General features: G+C 37.8%; 3 protein-coding genes across 3 annotated transcripts; all 3 read left to right on the top strand.

The window, feature by feature from the left end:
- The first annotated feature begins 366 nt into the window (after positions 1-366).
- LOC140147458 (uncharacterized) lies at positions 367-6761 on the top strand. The gene is made up of 7 exons (XM_072169235.1): positions 367-462; positions 957-1331; positions 2072-2468; positions 2929-3089; positions 5110-5218; positions 5841-6003; positions 6611-6761. Exons 1-7 carry the CDS (start codon positions 391-393, stop codon positions 6759-6761), a joined length of 1428 nt encoding a protein of 475 aa, XP_072025336.1. The 5' UTR covers positions 367-390.
- A 213-nt stretch (positions 6762-6974) lies between these two features.
- LOC140149033 (uncharacterized) lies at positions 6975-9257 on the top strand. The gene is made up of 3 exons (XM_072171182.1): positions 6975-7139; positions 7737-8009; positions 8481-9257. The coding sequence occupies exons 1-3, from the start codon at positions 7031-7033 to the stop codon at positions 8624-8626; spliced, it is 528 nt and encodes a 175-aa protein (XP_072027283.1). The 5' UTR covers positions 6975-7030; the 3' UTR covers positions 8627-9257.
- A 4045-nt stretch (positions 9258-13302) lies between these two features.
- On the top strand, positions 13303-18794 carry LOC140147457 (uncharacterized). The gene is made up of 3 exons (XM_072169234.1): positions 13303-13367; positions 16666-16960; positions 18375-18794. The coding sequence occupies exons 1-3, from the start codon at positions 13303-13305 to the stop codon at positions 18792-18794; spliced, it is 780 nt and encodes a 259-aa protein (XP_072025335.1).
- The last annotated feature ends 9010 nt before the right edge of the window (positions 18795-27804 follow it).

The raw sequence follows: 27804 nt of genomic DNA, 5'->3' as shown, positions 1-27804 counted from the left end.
GTAACAGGTGGACCGGCAAATGGCACTGAACGGTAATAACAATAATGCATATAACTTTCTGAATCTTAACTACCATCATGATACTTTATCATTCTAGCTAAGAAGCAAATCTGAAGTACCCACTGAAAATTGATTCATAGATGATGCATAGATACTTGTTGTATATAATCATGTTCCGATATTTTGTATATATTTTATTTAGCTTTGATGAGCAGCAGACTGAGCACCCGGAGGATGAACACGTTGCTGTTGTGTATAGGATTCCAAGTGTACTTGTAATTCACATGGAAGCATCAGGAGCATCAGAGAGGGAACCATTCAGTGTGCAACCAAAGATTAAAGTCCTGGATGGTGTTGTAAGTGTTTGTTCCAAGTGTACTTGTAATTCACATGGAAGCATCAGGAGCATCAGAAAGGGAACCATTCAGTGTGCAACCAAAGATTAAAGTACTGGATGCTGTTGTAAGTGTTTGTGGAAGCAACTAGATGGAGTGACACAGAATACGTGATGTCAGCCTGGGATGGGGGCTTGTGAGCCACACACCTTTGTTGGATGTTTTGTGATTTTTATCTGGAGGCATAACTTGTTCATCAAGACCACAAAATCTTTTGCTCTTAAGAAGCCCAAAATGTTTTGTTAAAATTAAGATTAAGAGATGATATCCTCAGGAGTGTTGGAAAACAACACGTTTGATGTATTCTTCAATATCAAATGCCATTTTAATTTTTCGATAAAAACAATGGTGTCCTGAGTCTATTATAGATCTCCAACCATGTCCACAATGATAAACATCTTTACATTTCTGTTCAAAAGCATTCTCAACATTAATTAACACCATCCAAAACAATGATAATTGAAGATTTTGTCTATTTTTGAGGCCCAATTACAATCAATACCGTTCCATCTAATCATTTGAGAAAAAGATAATATTTCACTAACATTTATTGCATCACAGGATGTACTTGTGGAGCAACTTGGTCATCATTCCAATCCATGGCAACTTGCTGCTACCCTCCGTCATGGCTATGGTAATCCAGATGCACAACTTCTTGGCAGCACAACAGTGCCATTCAAAAAAGGCTTTGCCAATTTCCTGGATCTGGCCATAGATAAAATGGGATCTGGATACACTTTGGATTTTGCCATTATTCATCCCAACTCCTCCACTTTGGTTGTCGACTCATCAGTGGAAATTTCCATCACAAAGAGGGAGTATTATGCAGCGGTTGCATCAACACCCTCTTTGGCATATGTGGATGAAGAATTTGATGTAATGGTAGAACTCAAAGATGTGCTAACTGATGGGTTCCCACAAGGATTGGCTGACAAGGTATGGAATGAATCAAAACAAAGGCACATTCATAGTACTGCATTTGTAGTGCATTACTCTGCAATTACTGATAGATCTGCATTTTTTCCCCAATACTTCAAAATGTGCTTGAATTTGCATTGTACTGCACTAGTAGTATGCTATGTAGCACTGCACCAGTTGGTCACAGTAACATCAATTACCACAAATTACTGATAGTTTTACAAATAATATATCAAAAGTATACAAACATTTATAGTTGAACCTTTATAATTTGGTATAGATTGTATTGTGTGTACAGTTTCAATATCGTGCTTTGTAGATTATTCTTGGGATTAAATGGATTATCAGAGACTTTCCTTTCTGTAGAACATATTTTGGCTAGCTGCACCACCGAACGACCAACAGTTATGATGTAGAAGCTAATTAGATTCATAAACTGTCATGTCTGTTTCATAAACATTGCAATAACTCTTTCTGTGGGTATTAATTCCTATCCAAAATGTTGACTGCTATCTTATGTATGTTCACCATAATTGCAAGTAACAAAAGTATGGAAGTACTGTTATTTCATTTTTTATGTTAAATTTTGTCTTCATCAGATTGCTTCCCCATTTGTCATTTGTTTGCTTCATCAGCACATATCACATATTAACTGATAGGATGCAAATCGCTGATAACCCTATTCAATGATACACATTTGGGTACCAAGAACCTGCCTGTAATTAATGAGTGAAAGTATTTTCAATATTATTTTCAAGGGTTACACATGGAAAGCATCAGCCAGTCTACTCATGCCATCCAACTATCCAGGGTCACTTGACGGCACCATGGAAGTCACCTTTGACCTGAACACAGCTCAAGCCCATTTCCAAGATCTTTCTATCAATGCCAAAGGTCATTTGTACATTATCCAATTCCACGTTTACACCATACCAAGCAGTGACTACGATTTCACCGTCAATTCAGATGGGTTTGATGTTAAGTTCAGAGGGCAGGTAGTACACAGCGGTGACAGCAAGACATTCACCATGCGCTTTGATGAGGACTATGACACAGTTGCCAGGGACAATGAAGAACTTCTGAAAATCAACTTTTTGAATAAAGTATCACCGATGTACCAGAATGCAACATTCAGCAATGTGGTAATATCCGAAGGTAGGTCAAGAGCATAACAGACAAAGGGTAGTTTGGGGTTAAGCAGGGTGCCCCTGCGAAAACACTTTGGAGGCAAAATTGGGATGAGAAATATAACAATTCAAGTTAATTGACCAACAATTTTGACTAGTTACAAGGATGACAGTTTTCTTGTAAACATGGTACATAAACTTCATGGTACATAAGTTTAGCTATGCCTCTAAAGAGAGTAACTTTAGTTGTTACAAAGAAGTATGCTAAAGCTATCCTATGGAAAAATTGCCATATTGGAACGTTATGCAAACTAATTAATGGAAAGTGCTAATTTGATTGGACTTACCAATGCTTACTGCATTTACTAAAATACACTGGATTAAATGAATATTCAAAAGTAAAGGTATACTGTTGCAATGTAGCGTTTCTAACACTGCTATTGTTAATTTTGTTAATCTGAATTTTGTACCATTTGTTGATATTTTAGGCTCCATATTAATCACTTTTGATGTGCAAGGTGATATAGTCTCCACCCAAAACCAGATGTTGGAGGACCTATCTAATGGTATGATTACCCTGTCATTCAATGGCTATACTCTGTCAGCTGACAACTATTTGCAAGTGGATGGGAAGGAGGTTAAAGCCGGGGTAAGTAATGATATGGTTTACAACTTTTTTAGTCTTGACTTTGACAAAATGTAACAACCTTCAATCCAGGAATATGGTTTCAGTTTTGTGATTGTTGAATGAGGAAGTACTTATGTTGTGTTTTTTACTGGAGCAACTTTAGAAAAGTCAGTCATCTTAGACTTTTTAAATAAAGGCACTTAATTTAGTGCCCATGTGACTATATGGCCGGGTGCTGACCTTACAACTTATAGACAGGAAGTCTGGAAAAGTGACCTTTGGCACAGCGGGTGGTCTTCCCGTGTATTTCAATTGTAGCTTGGCATGCATGTCCAGATTTTCTATCAAATTTGTAGGTTTTTTGCAACTTTGTAGTATTATTGTAAGAGTTTCCGTCAATAACCTTTTTTTCTGTCGGTAAAAACTTCTTGAAAACATACCAATAAAGCAGAATCTTTTAATGTGTAATGAATTAGCCTAATACATTTTTAGCAATTTCGATGATATTTGTCTTGGTTGTCTTGGTATGGCGGTGCCCATTGGTCATGTGGGCATAAATTAAGTGCCTTTTATCAAATAGCATAAGATGACTGATAGTAGTCACCCTGCCAACTAAGTATAATCTTAATCATAACCTTAATCCTAGATTCCAAACCCTAATCTAACTTGATTCATTCCCCTAAAATATAATCCTAAACCTAGTCCTTATATCAGAATTGGTGTGCTGGCAGGACTGCCAACCTTTTGCAATTGCATGGCATCATATTCTTTGCTGACTAAAATTTTTAATCATTTTTTTTTGCTATGTGCTCAAGAATAAAAAAATGGGTGGTGTAGGTAGGTAGGGTTTGCTAGTCTTGAGCTAGATTTATATGAAGAAGGTAATGTACCATTCAGAAAAAAGTGTCACCAGAAGTGGACCTTTTTGACAATGAATCTAAACTTGCCAATACCACTGCCAATAAATGTAATTATATAATGCATACAAAGATTCTTATCACTTGAGTGGTCAATTACTATTGATTATTATTGCCTATTCAACTTCTGAGGGGCCCACACTCCCTCAGATACCCCTCCATCATGCAAGCGCGATGTGCACTGCCTCTACAAACTCCACTTTTACATGTACAAACATGTGTCCCACCCCCACATATCAGAATGAATCGATGTTGCCCATGCACAGGCAGTCCCCATGGAGCTAAAAGAATTTTGGAATGATTTTATGTTCAAAAGAAATTATTTGTGAAAATTTATGCTAGTCTTGAGCACAAGCTAGATTTATATGAAGAAGGAAATTGACCCAAAAAAACAAAGTGTCACAAAAAGTGAACCTTTTTGACAATTAGTAAACTTATTCCTTATGAACTATTGTCCTCATGATTTATCACTGCCAATGAATGTAGCTGTTATGTAATTTTTAGACATGAATACCAGGGCCACTGAGAGCTGGCCTATGGGGGATAGGGAAATGAAAGTTGGGGCCCTGTGTTAGAAATGTGTGGGAAGAATTGTATTTTCACCAAAGTAGTTCTCCATGAAGGCAAATTATTTGAAATGGTTCTTTTTGTTTTGATGCTCCTGATCTCAGGGTAAGATAGTCCTAGTTTATGAATGCCGCTCATGAAATCACATCATGTTAGTCTCTGTTGTCCGCTATAAGGAGGGGAGAACGTTCCCAAAGCTGTTCCCTGGTTATGGTGCTAGACCATACATGACTATAATTGAGGTTCATACTGTCATGCATATAGAAGCGTTTCTGCACTGTATTTCGAACCTTTTTTAGAGCATTTTATTTAAAAAGTACCCCAAGAATGTGTGCCTGAAATTGCTCCCATCTTCCCACAGCTGGCCAAGAAAAAAAGTCTTGAGTTCCCGATGTAACGTGAAGAAATTATAACACAGTAGTATTGGTACGGCATGTAATGCTCCTGACTGGGTGGCGATGTCCCGAACTGGTGAACAAAGTATTTAATTTCTATGGGTGGAGATGCAAATCATGAACTTAATGTATTTGTCTTGCATTTACTTACTTCCCATACAGAAAGACACAGCTTTGTTTGCTCCTTGGCTTATTGCAGTCATAGTAATTATTGCAATGCTAATGCTGCTCATCACAGCATCTGTTGTTTACTGGCTTTTCTTTCTTAAAAGTAAGTATGCTTTTACTTTCATGCGTGTCACAAGTTAGATGAAAAAATGTTTAATCTGATCAAAATATTAGTAAGTTGTAAGTACAGTGGAACTTGTTAACACAAAATTCCTGATTACACAAAATGTGTTTAAAGTCCCAAGTGTACCTTTTAATGCATTATAAATAATACTGGTTTTGCTTTCATTAAAGCAAGTACACCTTTTATACAAGTAAGATAGAAATGATAACACAGATTATTTTAGTATCTGATGTAGGTGTTAGTATTAATGCAATGATTACTTTACACTGGGACCAAAGTGGACTTAACAATCATATCTGCATGCTGCTAAGAGCTGAGGCTGGGGTTAGATAGAACTTTCGGTTTCCTAGAATATAGAGACATAATATCAAAGATAGAGACTCATATTGAAGGCAGGCCCTGTTGTAGGAAAAACATGAAAAGCACAGTAAAAGAAATTACATTTTGACACCAATTAGTCATCCAAAGGCAACTTTTATGAAATTCATTGTTGTCATGAATATGGTGTTGGGTCAGCACTCAGTTGTCCATTTTGTGATGTGATGTGATGTACAACTGAACTATATTTGTTCATTTTGTTTTATACATTTCTTTCTTCTAGAAAAGAACAAGATATCAGAGTCCGAGACGGTTGCTCTCGATGACCATAACGAGAAAGAAGCTATGAGTTTAGAAAGTATGGTGAGCCTTCATAGTTCACATTCCTCTGAAAGTCTGGGATTTGATCCTTCTCCCATAATGGCTGATGATGAAGCTTTGTCATTGTAAGTTAAAACCATCTGCCTTATTTGACAATATAAAGATGACACCATCACCCCATAGCTAAATGCTTTTAGGCCACCACCCAGTGGTCACATACATTATTAATTTTGTGTGTGAGAAGGTGTGTGTTTTTGTTTAGAATTTAAAGGAGAATATGAATAAACAGAGTAGTATAGTATAAAGCAAATAAACCTGCTCCGCGAATGAAATTCCTTTGCGAAAGTTGTAAAATTTCAGCTCAAATTTCTTTGCGGCATGCAAAATCGCGGTCACGAAGTGGAGTATACATCAGACTTGACTCTTTTTTTTGGATGTGAGTACATGATAATGTGACTTGGTTTACTAATGATTGCTTTGTTCATACTTCTCTTTTCTTTCCTTAACTTCTGCATGGTGTCAATCTGGGAGCAGGAAAAAGAGGTACGTATCAGTTCCTTGGTGTAACAGTCACTTAAAACCAGCAACTGTAAATGAAAACTTACATTTACCTGCTGGACCAAATTGGACTAGTTGATTTAGTTTATAGTTTACCACAAGTAAATGAACAAATTGTTGTGCAAGTCCAATATTTAACATGTATACAGTATTGATGTTTCATCTTCTGTGCAGATTTCATCAGCAATGCACCAATCTATCTGCTGCACCTCCTCTGGCAATCCATTTATTCTCACCCCAGAGTGAGCTGTTCCTTGCATTACCTGATTGTATAAGTGAATTAGTTTCTTCATCGTGTTTGAGGAAGTTGTCCCCTACTTACTGATCCATCACTTTTTTGCATGAGTCTATTTAAACAGAAATCACCTTCATTGTAATTAAATAATGTTTGTACTTTTCCAAGTTCACAGTGAACAGTGACTGGATGTTTGCAAGGTCTAACATATTTCATATGAAGATGAAATATGAAAATGGCTGCACAATAATTTGGGCACATAAAGCACATTATGGAGTATCAAAATGTAAGAATTGGATTATCATTTTGTGACTGTTGTTTGCTTTGTAATTTTCAGGCAAGATTTGGACGAAGTGAGAATGGATAGTCCTATTTCTCTGCGCAAAACAATGAATACACCACGTCGTACACCAGAGGTTGCTGTGACACCACTGCCACCAGGGTTCACTGAAGGACAGCATGAAAAAAGTAAGGCAATCCTCTGTGACCCAAGAACAATGTTGCCTAAGTTGTTCTTGAATTATATGCATAAGTTTGTATGTTTTTCATTGTTTCTTCTACCTTTGTTGCAATTTGTCCATCTCGGGTAACATAGCTATAGACTACCTGCAGTATAGTGTGATTAGGGTTAGGTTTAGTGTTAGAGTTAGGGGTTAGGGTAAGTGTTGGGTAGGTATTCCATAGTTATTTCTTTTGAGAGTTGGATCAAACTGCAGGGGATAAAATGTGCTTGCTCACAGGGAGAAATAATTTAAATTCACGTTTTTGGATGCTCTTTTTATTCCTCTTGGTTAGAGCACATTTGTTAAATAACCATTTTCAGACATTCCTCAACCCTTGTACACTTCTTACCATAGTTCTTTACTGTATTGGTGTTGTATTTCTATAAAAAATTAATTGTTTTGTTCAAAATTAAGACCTTTGGGGGATTTTTTTGTGCCATAGCTAATTAAAATTAAAAGACTATACAAAATATGTAGACACACAAATACCATTTTATTGGAATTAATCCACCTCACATTAGTGACAGTCAATGAGGATGTGTTTTATTTGTTAACTATACAGTAATTGAGGACAGACAGCAGATGAATCTGTTGGCAAAAAACGATGAAGACGGAACATTCATCAAACTAGCCGTACTCAATGTCAACCTCGTTGGCACCATCCTGGACTTACGCCAAGATATATCAGCCAACTTTGAAGGAAGCAAATGGAAAGATAAGTTTTACTTGATGAAGGAGACATTGACAGATATCCCAGAGAATGAGGAGGACAAGTTGACAGTGTCTGAGATTTATTCATCAGGTCGTGTGCTTATAAGATGGGAATCTGTACAAGGTAAGGAGTAGTAGTTATTGGATCGAGCAGATATTTGGTGTGGTATGCTTTGTCGCATACCATTATGGAATTGTCTACAAAAAACCTCAAAAACCACCAAAATATAATTTGTGACCTACTACAAAATGAATGTAAAGACGCAGTCAAGACCTCCTTCCTGGCTGCTGAGTTGGTGTTCATTATTTGACTCGCACATATGCAAGCCTGTTTTTACGAAATGGTCATTCTGCAAACCAGTAGTATGTCCCTTGTAAATGGGCCCAATGGGACATTAACAAAGGACATACTACTGACTTTTATGGGTGCATGTCAAACAAAGAACATCAACTCGGCATCCAGGAGGTCTAAAAATTACGAACTTGTAACTTTACATTTTTTTCCTGCACATGCGGGAGTCCTAAGACAAGATCCTCCATTACTTTTGCTGGGTCACACTCTTTTCTCAATCCTTCTTGCCATTGTTCTTTTCAGGCCAATCACGATTTTGCGTTTGTGGACTGAAGGGACGCATAGTGTGTGTCAAGTGCAACCGCCAATACTACTGTAGTCTCCACTGCCAAGTACGTCATTGGCAGCGTCATCAGACAGTCTGCAAAGTAAACACAACAACGAACTGAATGCGACTTGTAGATATGTAATTTTGGAGTATTCCTCATACAATAATTTTAGACAATACCATCAAATTTAACCAACTTAATAGTTAGGATGCAAAATAAATTATGTCTTTATAATTAGAAAATCATTTGAAAAATGATTGTGTTGTGCTATTTATTGTTGTGAATAAAAGTGTGTTATGTAGATAGTGTATCATATATTAAAAAGTAAAGAACTGACTCACTTTAAAGGGCATTGTGAGATTTCACAAAAAAGTCCAGTTTTTGTCCAATACTAATCAGCATCTAAAATAATTTAAAAGCTTAGCTCAGTATCTTTCTTGTAAAAATTTACAATTTTTAATAAACTTTATTCCACAACACAGTTCAATAACAGGGCAGCGCTCACAAATTGTCTCTTATTTTCAATATTACAGTATTTAGTTTTGCTTCTAATTTACTTTGAGTACTCAATCTATCAAAATACGACAATGTTTTCTCATTTCTCTGCCAAATCTCTTGAAGCCCCTTTAACCTCAACCTTTTATAGTACATGAAGTGTGTGAATTTATTCAACGCCATATGCCAACTTTATTTATTTGCCCAAATGAAAATTGTATATCTGTTGTTATAAATAAGAGTGTTATTATATGAAATAAAATTGACATAGATTTTATATCATAAGAGTGAGTAAATTCTTTTTTACTTGACATTTATAGTTGTGTGAACAGTTGCGTAGCTGGGGGAAAGGGAGGGCATGTGCCCTGAGCACCTTTTTAGAGGTGCACCAAATCAACCAATTCATCACCACCAATATCGATTCTGGGCCCCCTTCATGTGGTGAAAATCTAAATTTTCGTGCACATTTGAGAAACTGTTTTACAACCAAAATTCAACTTGCTATTAAACAAATTAGTGGTATTTGTGCAAATTTTCACATGTTCCATGCACAGTTAATGTACAATTGTTTCAGGAATGGGGGTATCATGCTGTATCCTTGCCTCAGGGTACTAAAAGTAACCTTATTTAAGCCAATGTGTGTGAATATAATAAGCTCCTGTGATACCAAAATAACTTAATTTATCAACTCAAGTAAAAATGATTGTGTATTTATTTATGTTGGGTCCACACCAATAAATAAATCTTGCCTATCCGTATCTAAACATTTCAATGTTTGTATGTAAGAACATACACCTGGGTAATCAAAAATTGAAAACAACACATGGTATGCTTGTTTATTTTATGGAATAGACGAGTCAATTTAATACTAAAATGGAAGCACCTAGACAAAAATGGAACACAAATGTTTTTGCTTGCTAATAACTCTAAACACCCACCTGAGCAACATATCAAAAAAGGGCACAGCGGAAAAATGTTAATTTGCATTGTTCCAAAATGGCCACTAATGCAGGCCTCAAATTTTAAAATTGGGGAAATATGGATAAAAATCATCTTATTGTATTCCTCTCATTATTAGGATTCAGAAAAAGATCCGGCAATGTCCAAGATCTTGTCTACCCAAGGAAAACCCCTGGTCTACCACAGTCTCAGTCCTGAAGACTATATTTTCGCTATCCTAACTGCTATGCTAGTGTTTTCCAAATGGTCTTCTATGTTGACCGTATATAAGTTCCTCTATTGGAGATAGCACTATGTTAGTCCAGCAAAATACAACAGTTCGTTGATGGAGATATTTCAGTCTTGTCACTTCTTTGAGTCGACAAGACAATCAAACACTACTGGCTTTCACTACCGCCTTTGGCGTAGAAGTGTGGAGAATGCTCAACACCCAGCTCAACGAGTCATACAGGGCTGATGAACTTGCCTCTATACACAAACAGATGGAGACCTGCAAATAGCAAATGAAAATGGCAATTATAACACCACATGGAAAATAATCCATGACATCTCAGGGAAAGAAGAGAGATGGGACAATCCCCTCAAGTGACAAAGAACTACTTGCTGAGTGGAAAGACTACTTCTGTGCTTTGCTGAACAATGACAATGGTCCACCAACATCTGATCTCCCACCACCCACCAATCAGGACTTACCTATTTGTGCCGACCCCTTTACCCCGGAAGAGACAGGCAGTGAAAACAAAGCTACTGGACTGTGTGATTACAACTGAGGCACTCCAGGGTGAAGCTATGGTAAACATCATCCATAAATTCTGTGTAAAAGTTTTTACAAAGCTTATGCCGCCGGAACAGTAGATTACCAATGTTATTGTTCCCCTTCCAAAGAAAGGAGACCTCAGCCTCATGAACAATTATAGAGGAATCACACTAATAGAATAAGGGACCATCTTGATCCTGTAATTAGTAACCAGGCCAGATTTAAACCAGGCAGAAACTGTGCACAGCAAACGCATATCCTCCATAGAATTATGGAGGCTTTCCATAGTTACCAACTCCCACTCACTATAACATTCATTGACTTCAAGAAAGCCTTTGATTCAATGATGTTTTCTATTTTGGGCACTTTGGTATCCCAGAGAGTATCGTAAAAGCAATACGGCTACTGTATACTAATTCACAAAGTGCCGTAGATGGCAACATCTCAGATTCCTTCCTAATGACTACTGGAGAATTGCAAGTGGATATTCTAGCGGGTGGAAGAATAGACTATATGATGCACCAACTTCAACCTCCTGCTTTGCTCCTATTCCTTCTCCCTTTTTCCTACTGCACGCTCTTAACCTTCTTCTGCATGCTTCCTTCCCTCTTTGCTTGCTTTGCTATTTCTTACTATAGGATAAAGGTTGTAGGTACAGGTGGCATTACCATCAGCCCAACAGATACTGGACATGGAAAAGCCCAGGAGGAAAGATCAGGAATCAGATTGATTTTGTACTAAGTAGCCAGAGAGGCATACTACAGAATTGTGGAGTGATCACGAATGTGAACATTGGCAGCGATCACAGAATGATTAGAGCTAAGATACTATTGAACAAGAAACTGGCAAGACTCAAATTCATCAAGAAAAGAGCAAACTTAATATAATGCGGCTGAAAAAAAGGAGGGAATAATAATATTTCAACTAACACTCAAGAATCGATTCACAGCACTGGATATGGAAGATATGGATATAGACTCGAGATCTACACTTATATCCAGCATAGTGACAGAGGCTGCTGAAGAGATAGCACCACAAGAAAGAACAAAGAAACAAAAACCAAAGAAGATATTGAGATTGAGGAGCTAGATATTAAAAGAAAGATGCTCAGAGAAATCATAGACAAAACTACTACTCAGAAAGTAGAGTACAAGAAAACTGTGAAGGAAGTTCGAAAGAAGAGGCGTCAGAGAAGTAGAAGAAAACGAAATGAACAGTAAGAAAACTAGAATCAGCCAGATGAAAGACACAAATGGTATTCCTACATCTAGTAGAGAAGAAATACTCAACATCTGTGCAGAGTTTTACTGAGACCTATATAGCTCTCATTCTAACCAAAGTCAACCAAACTTCTTGTCTCCAGATCAAACAGACATACCAAATGTAACTGTTAAAGAAGTAGAGACAGCAGTAAAACAAATGAAAGACAACAAAGCACCTGGCACTGATGATATATCCAGTGACGTGTATAAGATAGGAAATCATCACTCAATTAACAAGACTTTACAACCAAATATTGACAGAAAAGAAGATAAGTTCATTCAGGCAGGTCAAATTTGGCCCAAAATGGCACTGAAATCCCAAAAATAACGGTTTTTTGGCCCACTTTTTTTTTGTGCAACATAAAAAAAAAAATTCTTGGGCCAAAAATTTGTTTTTTATTAATTTTTTCAAAACCGAATTTCGACTAACTTTGAGAAATTTGCGCCAAATATGGTCAAAAAATGCAGATTTTTCAAAAAAATCATAAACAAGCCCGATTTTGGCACAAATTTCAAATATTTTGGTGAAATTGGTCCAAAAAATGAAAAAAAGCGGCTATCAGCAGCCTGGAAGGAAGCCAAGATTATTCTTCTACATAAGAAAGGAGATAAAGAGGTGTCAAAAACTACCGACCAATTAGTCTGCTATCACGTGCATATGAAATTTTCACACGAATCATTCAGAATAGAATCAAGATAATATTGGATGAAAATCAACCTAGAGAGCAGGCAGGCTTCAGAGAGGGCTTTTCAACAACTAATCATCTGCATGCTTTGAACGAACTGATTGAGAAAGCAAATGAGTATCAGCGGAAGCTTTGTATAGGCTATATAGATTATGAAAAAGCTTTTGATTCGGTGGTACATAGTGACTTATTTGCAGCCTTAAGAAAGGTTGGAGTTAACGAAGGGAATGGTAAGATTCTAGAAGACATTTACACAAACGCCACAGCTACAATCCACATAGATACGGATGTCTCCAAGCCTATCCACATACAGAGGGGAATACGGCAAGGGGACACTATCTTTCCAAAAATATTCACAGCTGCCATGGAATCAATTTTCAAACAACTAGATTTAGAAGAAAGAGGTATTAACATCGATGGAGAATGGTTAACCGACCTGAGGTTTGCAGATGATGTAGCCCTTACAAGTTACATGACCATGAGTCAAAGACTTGGAAGTTCAGCTAAATAGTTTGGACACTGAGAGCAGGAAAATTGGACTAAAAATACACACAGGGAAAACGAAATACATGACCAACTTTGACACTAGAGAGTCCATTGAAATTGACAATAAACTTTCTGGGCAAGACAGTCAAAATGGAGGACAACACAAGAGAGGAAGTCTTACTAAGAATCAAGGCTGGCTGGTGTTGTTTTGGCAGGTACAAAGACATTCTTTGCGATAAAAAAAGTTACCAATGACATTGAGGAGGCGTATGTATGATCAATGTGTGTTACCCACCATGACTTACGGCGCTGAAACCTGGTCGAGAACTAAATATCTACTCTTGAATAAATTCATCAGGACTGTTCCATAAAACTATATTTTTCATATACTAGTCCAAGTTAAACACACTTACGTGCAGACGTTTCGATAGCTACCAGCTATCTTTCTCAATGCTACTGTTGATGTGATGATCGCTGAACAGCTGTTGTTGATCGCTGCTTGGCAACGGAATTGCCAGACGATTTCTCCATCAACAGGTCGTCATAGATGTGACTTTGTACTGGCCCTCGTCTCGGTTCATTGTTGCTCCTTGCTTTCTGATAGTGATGGCCTCCTTTATCCATCTTGTGTATTTGTCACTCTCAGAAAGAGGCAGAGAAAGTCGCTACCAATATCCGCACCAGAGCCAACAGGAAAGCTTCGCAATCTACCATCCATAAATCTGCGATAACTGACCATGTTGTGGACAATAATCATATCATCAATTGGGAGGAGGCAAGGAATGTAGGCAAAGAGAGAATATCGCTCATTCTACAAAATCCGGTGCCAATAGCCTTTTTTCCATTCTTTGGTCCACAAACACTTTGTCGAGCATTTAGGGCATCAAATATGTTGTTTTTCTGGTAGAACTCAACGAGATCTACACGGACATATATAGTTTTCCATACTTTAAATGCTTTCTTCAGCCTGATTAACCCTTGCAAAGGCTCAAAAATCGCTAAAAATGCGTTTCCACTGCTCAAGTGTCACATCTAACCCTGAATATTTTCTTTGAATAAATGCGATTTCTTTACATATTTGTTGTTTTTTAATTAGATAACGCACCATCATATTGTTTATCAACATTATTTTTTAGTGATTAAAACGTCTTTGTGTAATTCTAAAATCACTTTCCACCAAACCGCTGTGAGCTACGTTACCCCTTTTTAACACATGTTATTGGAAAGAATTAAAACAGAGGTATCAATGTAATTTGCGGTTTTTGAAAGGAAAACACTCATAGGTTTTTTTAAATCACAGTAAAAATCGTGATGCTGTAGCAGTTTTGGCATAGAAATGTTGTAAACATTGAAATTTCGACCGACCATGTTAAGATTGGTGAGCTACGTTACCAGGATTCTATAGTATGCACTTGTATTACATGTACTTCCTAATAATATGTGAAAGCTACCAGTGGTCGAACCCCATTTATATTAGAATTAACCGACATAATGTTCTAACGTTTGCAAATCACATTAAAAACATTAAAACCCAGTGAACTACGTTACTGTGAGCTACGTTACACACTCATTTACGCATCTTCAAAACTTCTATGAAATGGTGAAATCTGTTTTACATTTCACTCAAGTGATCTTTAGTTTGCTTTTTATGACCTTGGATTGAGTAAAACCAGTCCATTTTGTAGTCGGTAACGTAGCTCACATTACATTGGGTTTTAGTGTAAAAAAACATCATGACTTCCTGAAAGAAAAATATGCAAGTGGTGTTGGCAATTTTTTACATCTGAAAGTAGTGATACATTTACTCTTAAAAAACACAAAAAGCAGGTCTTTTTGAACAACTTTTATTTTTTCAATTTTTATAGTGGATTGGATCGGATTTTGTAGAATGAGCGATATCCAACAGATCTTTCACAGATTTTATAAGCGGTCACAGATTTTTCACGGAAAAATATATCCTAGTGACATAGGGAGCATTCCAGTGGAATTTGTTTGATGTAATCATTTATTAATTTACATAATTATATTTCTAGCTCTTTTTAACATACATTTTCGTTTCTTTTTCAACTTATTCATCTTTTTCTGCTTTTTTGTTGAATTGTATTCTATAAACTGTATATTTGTGTGCAAATTGAGGGCGCTATTTACATATATTTTAAATTTAATTTGGCCAAATTATATTCAAAGTTATTCGGTTAAGTTGAGTTATTCCTAACATAAATTATTATTGAATTTTTTGGTTGTATTTGTTACTCTTTTTCTGATGTTTTAATGTCATTATACCAGTGTCTACCCCTTGTAAAGATGACAACACGATTTAGATAAATAGCGCCATCATTGTTCGCCTTTTCTTAATAATGACGTAGTTTTACATGCTATCAAACAACCGTGGGAAGCAGAGCCCAGTTAGATCGACCACATCCTGATGTGTGGCAAATGGCTTAACTTAGCAAGGAACTGCAGAGCCTACAACAGTAAAAGTTTACTCAGATCACAGAATTGTGACAGCCAAGTTCAATCAGAACCTAAGGACTTCTGGAGGTAACAAAACATGCCAGATGCAACTGGAATTTGCTAAAAGATCAAGCAGTTCAACATCAATTCAACATCACCATGAAGAACATCTTTGAGGCACTGACCGACTGCGTTGAAGATGTCACAATTATTATGAAGAGGAAACACTCTAGTCTTCCATCGTGGGTTAGTGAGAAAACGGAAAATCTCAACAAAGGCCAGGTACAAACTCTCTAGATCACAGGCCTCAAAGAAAATATGACGCGACCATGGCAACAAACTGACAGCCTCATATAATGATGATGAAATCAAACATCTCGAAGAACAGATGGAAGAACTCTCCGAAGCAGACATAGGCGGAGAGCCCAACAGGGTATGGAACATCATCAATACAATTGATTTTTTTAAATGTTGGTATTTATACAGTGCCTTCCACGTGTATCAAAGCACTTTACATTATTCCGCTGTCGTAAGAATATGTCAGCTGCCATACAATGCCCAAGGCATGCTCATCATACCTATGGCCGGCGCTCAATGGACAATAATTCATAACATCTCCCCATTTCACCTCTGAGTAGAGAGAGACAAGTAAGGTAAAGTGCCGTGCCCAAGAGCACAACACAATGGCAAGGCAGAGCCTGTACCGCTGTGCCACCGTGCCCCATAGTTGCTGGCCATAATAATTATTGCTGGCAAGATATCTACAAGGACCACTACAGTGAAAAGGAGAGATGGTGGACAGAACAACAGCACAGATGACCTCTGGAAGAAATCTTGAGAAGAATAATGGAAGGAACCAGCAGTTACCCCTATTTGTAACATTCATTGATTTTCGAAAAGCCTTCGACTCCATTGACAGGGACATGATGTTCGCTATTTTGAGACATGGCATCCCAGAGAAGATCGTTCGTGAAGGCAATAAAAGTGCTCTACAACAACCCCAGAAGTTCAGTGTTTATATACAAATTTCTGACATGGCTTTGTCTCTCACCCAAGAAGATATAGGAAGGAGTCTGCCGAAGTTTTGAATGATCTTGACTTTGCAGATGACATTACCCTGTTATCTGGCAGCAAGGAAGAAGCCCAGCTGCATGTACAAGCTCACAGTGAAGCAACTAAGGATGTCGGCCTACTCATCAACATTGGAAAAACAGAGACTATTACACCAAACTCATGCAAAGATGGTCCGATTTTGGATGGTGAAGAAATCAAGCTAGTTGAAGATTTCCGTTACCTTGGATCCATGGTGGCCTCCAACGAAAGTGATATTAGAAGGCGCAGACGCAGAGCTTGCGTGGGCTGCCTTCTGGAAACTTGTCAGAATCTGGAAATCATGCCACATCCCCGCTGATCAATATCTTCTTGCAGCTTGGTAGAAGCCATCAGGACCCTGAAACTTGGGAAAGCACCTTGGTGTGACAGCTCCTTCACGGCAGAATTCCTGAAGAATAGTAGTGATTTTTTTAAAGAGACCATTCATGAAATCTACATGCAGATATTTGCCAAATATGATGCACCAACACATTAGAATACTAACATCATTATCCCACTTACCAGTGGACTTCGGTTGTATATATAAATGCGCATATATAAATGCGCACGTGACCAGATGGCCAGTGCCATGTTCGTGTTACCTCACTGTCAATCATCTGAAATTGCGACCACAGTTCCAGGTGGTGGCCGCATTGCATTCTCTAAATTCAGTAAATTTTCATCGTCAACCGTGTAATTGAATGGGATTATTTTGAAATTTTAAAACGCTTGAAATATCACAAACAAATAGGCCTATGTTGATAAATAATATAAATACAAGCTAAAACCGTTGGGGTTCGATAATGAACCCCACAAAATTAACCGACTATATTGGAAAATGCCATACGGCCGGCTTGTCTCTCACCCAAGGTTTCACAAGTTGCCGGCTCGATCATGTCATCCGCCGCCTGCACAGTTCTGACCTTAAAGCCAATCATGTCCCCTTTCATACTTTCATGCCGTTGCGACAAGAGGCATGACTTATCATCCATTCACAAGTCTTGATTGTGTCTGTTTGTCTACAATGCGCGTGTGTCACGCCGCTCGGCGGCAAGCAGCATGATAGTATGAAACCAGCACTACGTCATAGATATGGCCAATTGGCACGCCCATTTAGCACGGAAATTATGAAATATAAGTTTGTAAATCAGCTATATCTAGCTTTTCCGTAGTTAATTTTATTTTCCGTGATGGAAAACGTTAATAAACATGATAAAGAGTTTATCTTTCGGGTCAAGTTATTTTACCCTTTGCAATCAATGCCACTATTTTGCAAAAGCAATTTTCCTTGCGACCTGTCATTTCCCTATACTTTTGCACGGGGAGTTTATGTACATCCGGGTACCTTATATCGTTTAATACGGTATGGCGACTTGTAGATGTCACGTGCGCATTTATATATGCGCATTTATATATACAACCGAAGTCCACTGCTTACAAAGAAAGGGGCCTATCCTTAATGACAAACTACCGAGGTATTAGTCTGATGTCCATCGCTGCCAAGGTGTATAATAGAATTCTATTAAATAGATTTTCTTTTATCTATATCAAATTATTCATCTTTTTCTGCTTTTTGTGGTAATTTTAATTCTATAAACTTTACATTTGTGTGCAAATTGAGGGCACTATTTACATTATATTTTAAATTTAAATTAGACAAATAATATTAGTTATAGGAATTTGCTGTTACCACAGGAGTACTTGCTCTTTGTTATCATCATGGACTTCCTGCTGAAAAAGCTGAAGAAGGACATGGCTTTGTCTCTCACCCAAGAAGATATAGGAAGGAGTCTGCCGAAGTTTTGAATGATCTTGACTTTGCAGATGACATTACCCTGTTATCTGGCAGCAAGGAAGAAGCCCAGCTGCATGTACAAGCTCACAGTGAAGCAACTAAGGATGTCGGCCTACTCATCAACATTGGAAAAACAGAGACTATTACACCAAACTCATGCAAAGATGGTCCGATTTTGGATGGTGAAGAAATCAAGCTAGTTGAAGATTTCCGTTACCTTGGATCCATGGTGGCCTCCAACGAAAGTGATATTAGAAGACGCAGACGCAGAGCTTGCGTGGGCTGCCTTCTGGAAACTTGACAGAATCTGGAAATCAAGCCACATCCCCGCTGATCAATATCTTCTTGCAGCTTGCCTCTAAATATTGTTTATGGCTGTGAATCATGGATTCTCACACAGAAGCTGGAGGACTACATTAAGAGCTATGCCACGAACTGCCACATATTGATGCTGTGGATCCGTCACCATGCTAGAGTATCCAATGTGACTGTGTATCAGATGACCAATGAACAGCCACTATCACACCTCTTCCAAAAACGACATATGAAATGGCTTGGGCACATCTTCCGGAAACCATCAGATGAGCTAATAAATATCTATGCTCTGTATGACCCGCAACATGGCAAAAGGAGGCAAGAAAGACAGAGAGTACTTTACCATTTATATCGCAAACTAATCAACAGGTCTATTACTCTTTCCCCAGCTGAGATTTTAAAAAAAGCGCGGGACAGATCTTATTGGAGCAAGCTTGTGACCGGCTGCGATGATGGTGATGGTCAGATTTTTTTAGGAGAATCATAAGCGATACCTTTGTCAAAATTTAACTTCTGAACGGTCAAACACTTTCAATAGTATGATGTAATATCAACATCAAAAATATCTTTCCATATCATGTCCCTTCAGCAGCATCCGTTTTACTGATATGAAATGTCGCGCGTTATCTCAAGTTTATTTATCCAAGGCTTGATTGACAGATATAACCCAGCAAACACAAAACGTACAGAAACCTTTCGAATATTACTAAAAGCGTATATAAATTGTATAAAACGTTGTTATTACATTGAAAAACATTTAAAAAAACTTGCTGCAAAAGTTCTACCACAATGTTATGTAAGTGTTGACAAAATGTCTTCAAAAAATGTTTACATAACCCGGTTGTGCTCTATTGTCTCATATAACGCGAACAAGAACCAATGGAATTAAAGGAGAAACGACACCGTTTAAGATTTTTTTAAAACATTTTGTCAACATTTTTAAAAAAAATGTTGCCTCTAGTGTATTTCCATAAATTATGAAACGTTTAAAAAAAAGATTTTCAGGATCTTTATATAACGCGACATTTAAATGTTCTAAAAACGTTGACGAAACCCCAAAACACGTTTGTAACGTTTTCACGTTTGTGTTTGCTAGGAGGACAACCACGTACTTGATCCTGAAACCCGTGACGCAATAGAAAAATAAGTAGGGGGTATCAAAAAGTTTTAGAAATCGCCCAGAAGTGAAAGAGCTATATCAATGAAATTTTGTCAGTGCAATTACTGGTCCTTATGTACACTATGGTGCAAAAATGGTCTCATAAGTATGTTTACTTTTTTTACAGGTGGCACTAGATGCCAATAACCTGCTGCCCCAGTTATTGCGCATAAACTGCAAGATTGAGAAAATTGAGGCAAGCAGCGTTATTAAGATCCTGCTTTTGAAGGGTTGCAGTGCCTAGAAAATCGATGATGAAATGAAAGTTATCTTCGGTGGTGATTGTGATATGTCACTGTTGCTTTTTCGAAAAGGAATTTTATTTCATCACAGATTTTTTTTCATTTGGTCACACTGTAACCCTTAAAATGGAACTTAATCACGGCTGCATGCCTCATTATTCTCCATTTTGCTGGTTATGCGGTTACATAGGCAGGTACTGACATCTAGTGCCTGTAAAAAAAGTAAACATACTTATGAGACCATTTTTGCACCATAGTGTACATAAGGACCAGTGATTGCATTGACAAAATTTCATTGAAATAGCTCTTTCTCTTCTGTGCGATTTCTAAAACTTTTTGATACCCCCTCGTAGGTTATAGACTTTGCTCTTTTGTCAGCTGGCTAAAGTGTGCGCGCCAGAAATATATCAAAAAATCATCGGTGTTTTGATACCAGGGTAGTACTAGTAAACAAATGTTGATGTTTACTATTTGTGTTATATAATCAATTAGTTTCATAAATAACATGCGCACGACGCACCGTGATGCTAAACAGACAATAATAATTACAGGCGTTAAGCAAATGTGTGTGTCCGCCCAGACCGACCGGTTAAACAAACAAGCAATGTGCTTTTATTTTTTAATTGTTTATTCTTCGTAATAAGTGCCAGGTCAAGCTAAGCAAGGCACTTGGACACGGTGGGAGAATTGTGAACAACGATACATGTTTTGGAACGTGCTTTGACAGGTGGAACCTCGTCGCATCTCATTTCTGTGCAGGTCAACATATGATCTATTGCCAACAATAAGACGGACTGTTGCAATGCATGTAGAAAGAAGGGTACTTTGCAATATGTTCTCTAATCATGTACACCTGCTCTTGCGAGTGGTATGTACACCTGGAGGCATAATAACATCCTCGGAGTGATAGTGGAGGCAGTTTAGCTGCAAGTTGATCGAAATAATGTTTCAAAGCTCCAACCAACATCAAGCGCTACATGTCATTTGTAAAGGAGGACTCTCAGTCCATACAGTTCCAGTTCAATATCGAGCATCCTTTCTTCAGCAAACGTCTGGTGCATTAGGGTTGATCTGGATGGCAAAGGAGGATTTCCAAGAGAGATATTGATCACTGCACTGCGTCCAGATATTGTCATCAGAGACTGGAATTGAAGTGATCATTGGAGAGCTGACTGTCCCATGGGAAGACAACGTTGATGATGCTCGTGAGAGAAAAGTGTTCAGAATTGAAAGCACACTGCAAGAATAGAGGTTGGAAGACTTCTTGATACCCCTTCGAAGTTGGCTGCCGTGGTTTTGTTGCACACTGTTTGAAAAAGTGGTTGCGAGATCTAGGCTTCAACAGAAGAGAGATAAAGTCAATTAGCAGGGCAGCGTCAGAGGCTGCAGAATCCGGATCGTCGTGGGTGTGGTCCAAGTACATTCCCAGGAGTAGATAATCTGAAAGCGAAGTGCATCATCAGTATCCTCTGCCAGATCAGGCAGGTCAGCTAGCCACATCTTTTACTTGTTCTCATTCCTTCATATCAACTCCAGTTAGCTAGGGTTAAGTGATTCCAGCTGCATGGTAGGGTTAGAGGTGCCGGACCCCGTCTGCTTACTACAGACTAGTTTGATCATCTGGGGGTACATAGATCACCCTTTTGACGGTGATGGCGTATCCCCATATGGACAAAGCGTCTTGCTTTGTAAAAATTTGCATTTGTTTGTATCGCAAATTTAGAAAAATCAAAGCTATTTGATATCAGAAGGACATTCCTCTGATATGTAAGCGACGGCAGCTTTTTTTTTCATTTTGTCACACTCTAACACAAAAGACTTTACCTTAGGCGCTTAATTTAGATAAACATGAATGAACTAATTGGGCGAGAGAACGCCAACTAAATTCTAACTGAGATGTGCAAAGGACAAACAGATAGAGCCGGCCTTGGCTTTAGAAAGACCCAGAAGCTAATCACAGAAGCCACAGGAACACAGAAAGTGCTTGACCGGTCTGGTTAAAGGGCATATCTATTGCAAAAACAAGTTTAACTCCATTCGAAGTGAATAATTATTACATTACAAGTTGACAGTCGTTGCAATTTTTTTTGCGTATTTCTCCTGAAAAAAGAGAAATTGTGTTGGTAAAATGCTGGTTCGTACGGTACCCCCCGTTCGAAACGAAATTGATTTCCAATGCAGCAGGCGGATGACGTACAGTATATGAAGAGTAGTCTCCTCCGCAGCCAGTTTGAATACGCGTAACCAAACTGACTGTGTAGGACACTATATGTTCACGAGCAGTACATACACAATAGCTCTTTTTATGTGCATTGGTGTATAAAATGCGCGACCTTGTACCACGAGAAATTGGGAAGGGACAACAAAAGGTTAGTTCCCGTGCCATAAAAATTGGTTATTTGCATATTATTGATATGTATGTCGTGCTCAAATCCTAAGCTCGTACTGTGAAATTGATCTAAATTATTTTGTTAATTTTTAGTCCAAGTATTTCTCATCATGTTGATATACATATGAATTGTAATATCACAATTTACTAATATATTATAAAGAAGCGACCTGATTTTATCCGTATGTGTAAAAACCATTAAATTTGTAATACTTGATTCCGAGGTGTTTTTTTCTGATAACAAAAACAGTATAAGCTGTGCATTGAGAGTGTTGACAGTCCATTCTCTCAAAGCTGGCAATAGTCATATCATGACTTATTTAGATTATATTACACTTTTGAGAATAGCTGCTCTGAACTCCAAGCAATGAACCTTCCAAATTGGTTTAAGTTGTTTTTGTACCACACTGTAGTTTCAATCAGAATAAGTATTCTCAAGTTAAAATACACAAATTAAGGCCACCACTCTCAAAAAGCTTCTTGGTGAATTGGTATGGGTTGTTGATGAATCACCTTCTTTGTCGTTCCCTCTTCTTCCTCTGCTGTTCTATTCGTCTTAATAAAGCTTGCTTCTTACGTAGTAGTTGGTGACGCTCAGCAAGCCCTTGGCGCTCTTCATGACTAGCATTCTTCCATTGCTGCCTTACTGTCTTCATCTGTCTTCATCTTAACATGCTTAAGCATGGATGTATTTCATTCTGTCGCCTCGATATCTCTCCGACTGCCTAATTTTCTGCTCATTAACGCCAAGCTTTGTTGTTCTACCAACATCATAGAATAACGCTGATAAAGTTACCCATCACTTCCAGCTTTCTCGTCGGCGTTCCCTACAAGATATCATGTAGATCAAAGTGATGTCATAATCGAATTCCTGTCATTGCAGGTCATTTCATATTTGCCTCTCAAATAGCTTCTTCACGGCATGCTTGAGCTGAATCTGCCCAAATATCTGCCCTGGCTATTTTTCGTCTGACATGGAGACTGATAGTTTTCTCGATATAAATTTTCACCCAGTCTCTGATGTGGCAGTGACGTCAATGCATATTTCATTCACAGCCTGAAATCGCTAGCGTTCTCTCAAAGCGCTAGCGTACACGTAATTGACGTCACTGCCACATCAGGGCGAAAAATGATGCAATTGAGCTGTCAATAATGCAACTCCGCTAGAAATTGCTAATGTTATCTTGCTGTAGATGCAGGAGAATCATGTTATCTTGGTCTGGGGAATTGGAATATCATTGATCATAGAAAACACGTTGCCACACCTCATCCTCTCTCGGATGACCGGTGGGGGTCACAATATATATAATACAACCCCGCCATCCGCACCCATCCGCAATGCCAGATTATTCTAGTCAGTCAGCGGTCTTTCCTCGCCGTCATCAGCTGGTTTTCCACGACGTCAGGCAGACTTTCCCGGCAGTCATTGGTATCCATATTCAAATAGTTGATGATAACCGGAACATATTCAATTTGTTCTGTGGTGCAAGGTCACTGTTTCAATTATAGGTTAATACATGCGGATCACTTGTTGGGAGTGAAATTGTACACAATAATGCACGCGTACTGAGATGTTGATGCGTCTGATGCACGAGCCCCGAAGGGGGGGTGTACATTAGACGCATCATCATCTCAGTACAAGTGCATTATTTTGTACAATTTCTCGAGCAACAAGTGATACGCATTTATTAACCTATTTCATACACGAGGAAATCCCTTGATTTTTGCTATTTTAAAAATTGTCACTAAAAATGTTGGAAAATGTAAACAAGTATAATTGCATCAACTCCCAAGTAAAATGAACGCGTCCAAAAGCACTGCGCGTACTACGCGGAGTGCGCGCCCGTGCAATTGTACAACAATTATGCACGGCTAGTAATTTACTAACGTTTGCTCTGATTGGTTCTCACTATCGTGGAGTGTATAAAATGTGGTTTAAAGCCTTTGCAAGACTGAGTATCATGGCAAAATTTAGACCAATAATATACAAAATTTATAATTTAGTTGAACGATCGTATGAGCTTTTCCCTTTGCAACCTACACATTCATGACATGACATTACGCAATTTAATTCACCCATCCTTGTAGGGAATACATAAAATACAAACATGCACAAACATTGACAAATTGATAGTTGGTAATATTTGTATGTGATAACTCACACGCAATCCACACATTTACTTGGCAGGTTTAGCATGTTATCTTGTCATGTTTAACAAATAGCTAATTGTTATGTAGATTTGTAAATTAAAGACCCATTACAGTGATTCCAGCGCAAGTGTAAAAAAATAAAATTGTCTATAAATTGCTTAAAAGTGAAGGATAATCATTCAAATTGTCATTTGGTATTTCTGAAATGGCAGAAATCGAAGAAAACAGCAGTATTGACGAAGTTGAAACCACATTCAAATATGTAGCTAATTTATATACTGTCAGTATATAAATTACAGATTCATGTAAAATGCCTTATTTTGTCTTAAATACACAGCTTTCGGCTGAACCACTAGCAGGCTATTTTAGCACATGTATGACAAAGTCAAAGGTACCAAAATCTGAATTTGGATGATTTTTACGATCGTCCGGATTAGCAAATCACTGAATGGGCCTTTAATCAGGTCACGTCAAAAGTGGTTCATTGTAGGTGCTAATCAGGTCACGTCAGAAGTGGTTGACCCCAGATGTCTTTTCCCACAATTTGTGGCAGTAGTGGGTATAGTATGGGATTTTTTCCACCATGGTGGGATAATTCTGAATTGACACTTAATTTGGGTGTGCTTTGTCTTGGGTCCAATCTCTATCATGAAAAGTTTGCTATATTTTTCTAAATATATGATTGTTTGTTCTAGATTTGGGTTTTAGCGTTTCATATTTGAAAGAACTAATGTTTAATTGCAACATTTCGAAACCACAAACAAAAACTGGGTGCTATGATGTACAAGATTGGGCTACGAGTATGCATTTTACCATGTTAGCAATAGGTAATTGCTTCATTTTTATTTCGATTTGTGGTAGCATGTACCAAAGGTAACACGTTGATTTTAAGAGATACATATGAATTTTCAGGTCGACTTGCTCTGTGGTAGTTGAATAATATATCGAAATATGGAGAAAATATACCGGGAAAATATACCGGAAACACTTTACTTTCACGCAAGAAAGACCGGGTGAACTTAGAGCAATTTAATTTATTTTGAATTTTCTTTAGGAATCAGTACGTTATTAAGCATTTAGGAAATGTTTAAAAATGCTGTAAACAAAATGAAAGAAAAAAGTGCCCCTCTGACAAAAAAATGAAAGGGAAATCAGGAGGGCAAAGGAAAAGTTGTCCCGTTTTCTATCAAAATTCAGCTCGATCATGTGCCAAAATAGTGTACAATACAAAATGTCTGTGCCCCCGAAATTGTATTCTGCCGACCAAAAAGGCTGGCTACGCCCCTGCTGTAGAGTTCACCTTTTCTTCTCTTTTAGCTTCAACGTCATGCAGACAATAAGTAGCTGGTGGTCACTACCACAATCTGCACCTGTTCGTATGCTATGATGCTATTGACAGATGCACCATCTCCTCTAAACCATTGTGTACTCAATTTCGTTGCGTACTATGTCTCCTGGACCCCGGGTCCTGGACTCACCCAGGTCCACAACCTGCCAGCGTATTGTTGGAACAGTGTGTTTTGCCTATGATGAAATTATTTGCTTGGCAGATTCTTCCAGCCTGTTCTCGCGTTCATTTATTTTTTCTCCTATTCCAAATCTTTCAATAACCTTGTTCTTGATGTCGGATTGACCAATTTTGGTATTCAAGTCTCCCTGGGTCATGTCTACTGTGTCATGTAGTTGACCGTAGAAGTCTTCCAAAACATCGACAGACCAGTAGATGTTGGAACGTACACGATTGTGGTGTTGAAGGGGTGAATTTGGAGGAATAGTGAAATGACTCTGTCCCTGACAGGGTTGAACCATAAGAAGAACATAGCAGATGATCTTGTTTATGACGAACCCAGCATCATGTTCTCTCTTGACCTGACTTGTCGAGGTAAGCAAAACTTAGTTTCAAATAGTGTGCACGAATACGCAGCATTATGATTAGTACGTAACATTTTAAAACAATGTTTTAGGTTGCGGCTCAAAGTATCAAAATAATAATATTCTTTGTGTAAGTGTAGCTGTATGACAACAGGTAGACAAACAACCTAAAAGATTGGACCCTAAATAACCGAAGGAGATGGAGGGATGAGCTTACAGCACATGGTGGCATTGCTTGGCAGACTGAATGAGCAGCTTAGGAGTGAGGTGGAAAATTAGTGATAGTGAGGAGGCGTTCCTCCTGCAGGTACAGGTGATTACATTAACTACCGTATTTGAAGTAAAACACCACAAAATATTCATTTAAAGGGCATATATATTGCTCGGACAACATCATATCATTGGCAAGCTAATATTATGAGGACAATGAAAATGAATCCTTTTTTGAGAAAATAAGTCGTTTAAAATTGATATTCCGCAAAAACTGCAAGCGGTGAGTTCCTTCGAACGAGACAGATTTGACCTAGAAAATAGTGTGATGTCATGAAATGAAGTGTGCCAGCTTTGAGAGAATGGACTGTCAACACACTCAATGCAAAGAACGTATACTGTTTTTGTTATCAGACAAAAACTCTGAATCAAGTATTACAAATTAAATGGTTTTTACACATGGATAAAATCAGGGCGCCGCTTTATTATATATTAGTAAATTGTGATATTACAATTCATATGTATATCAACTTGAGTAGAAATATTTGGACTAAAAAATAAAAAAAATATTTTTGAGCAATGTTACCGTGCGAGCTTAGAATTTGAGCGTGATGTATATCCATATTGTATTTATTATGCAAATAAACAATTTCAATGGCCTTTTGTGAACATTCCCGATTTCTCGTGGTACAAGGTCGCGCATTATACACATGACTGACTATCAAAAGAGCTCATATCGAGGGCTCGTGAGCGTTTTACCAACACAATTTCTCTTTTTTCAGGAGAAATACGAATACAACAATTGCAACGAGTGTCAACTTGTAATGTAATAATCATTCTCTTGGAATGGAGTTAAAACTTGTTTTTGCAATAGATATGCCCTTTAATGATAATTATATAATGTATTTAATTATAAATATTGAGATATCATACACGTGTAATAATAATAATAATAATTAAATAATGTATTATC

This window comes from Amphiura filiformis, chromosome 3, assembly GCF_039555335.1.
Source record: "Amphiura filiformis chromosome 3, Afil_fr2py, whole genome shotgun sequence".
NCBI classification, from domain to species: Eukaryota; Metazoa; Echinodermata; class Ophiuroidea; order Amphilepidida; family Amphiuridae; genus Amphiura; species Amphiura filiformis.
This window is presented reverse-complemented; position numbering and strand designations above follow the sequence as displayed.

Bases quoted from the DNA above. Each gene is read 5' to 3' on its own strand.
- LOC140147458 (XM_072169235.1), top strand. From the start codon at position 391: ATGGAAGCATCAGGAGCATCAGAAAGGGAACCATTCAGTGTGCAACCA. The intron at 1,332-2,071 runs GTATGGAATGAA...ATTATTTTCAAG, and splicing joins CACAAGGATTGGCTGACAAG to GGTTACACATGGAAAGCATC. The intron at 3,090-5,109 runs GTAAGTAATGAT...CTTCCCATACAG, and splicing joins GGAAGGAGGTTAAAGCCGGG to AAAGACACAGCTTTGTTTGC.
- LOC140149033 (XM_072171182.1), top strand. From the start codon at position 7,031: ATGGATAGTCCTATTTCTCTGCGCAAAACAATGAATACACCACGTCGT. The intron at 7,140-7,736 runs GTAAGGCAATCC...TTAACTATACAG, and splicing joins TGAAGGACAGCATGAAAAAA to TAATTGAGGACAGACAGCAG. The intron at 8,010-8,480 runs GTAAGGAGTAGT...TGTTCTTTTCAG, and splicing joins AAGATGGGAATCTGTACAAG to GCCAATCACGATTTTGCGTT.
- LOC140147457 (XM_072169234.1), top strand. From the start codon at position 13,303: ATGGAGGACAACACAAGAGAGGAAGTCTTACTAAGAATCAAGGCTGGC. The intron at 13,368-16,665 runs GTACAAAGACAT...TCACCCAAGAAG, and splicing joins GGCTGGTGTTGTTTTGGCAG to ATATAGGAAGGAGTCTGCCG. The intron at 16,961-18,374 runs GTGGGCTGCCTT...TATTAGTTATAG, and splicing joins GGCGCAGACGCAGAGCTTGC to GAATTTGCTGTTACCACAGG.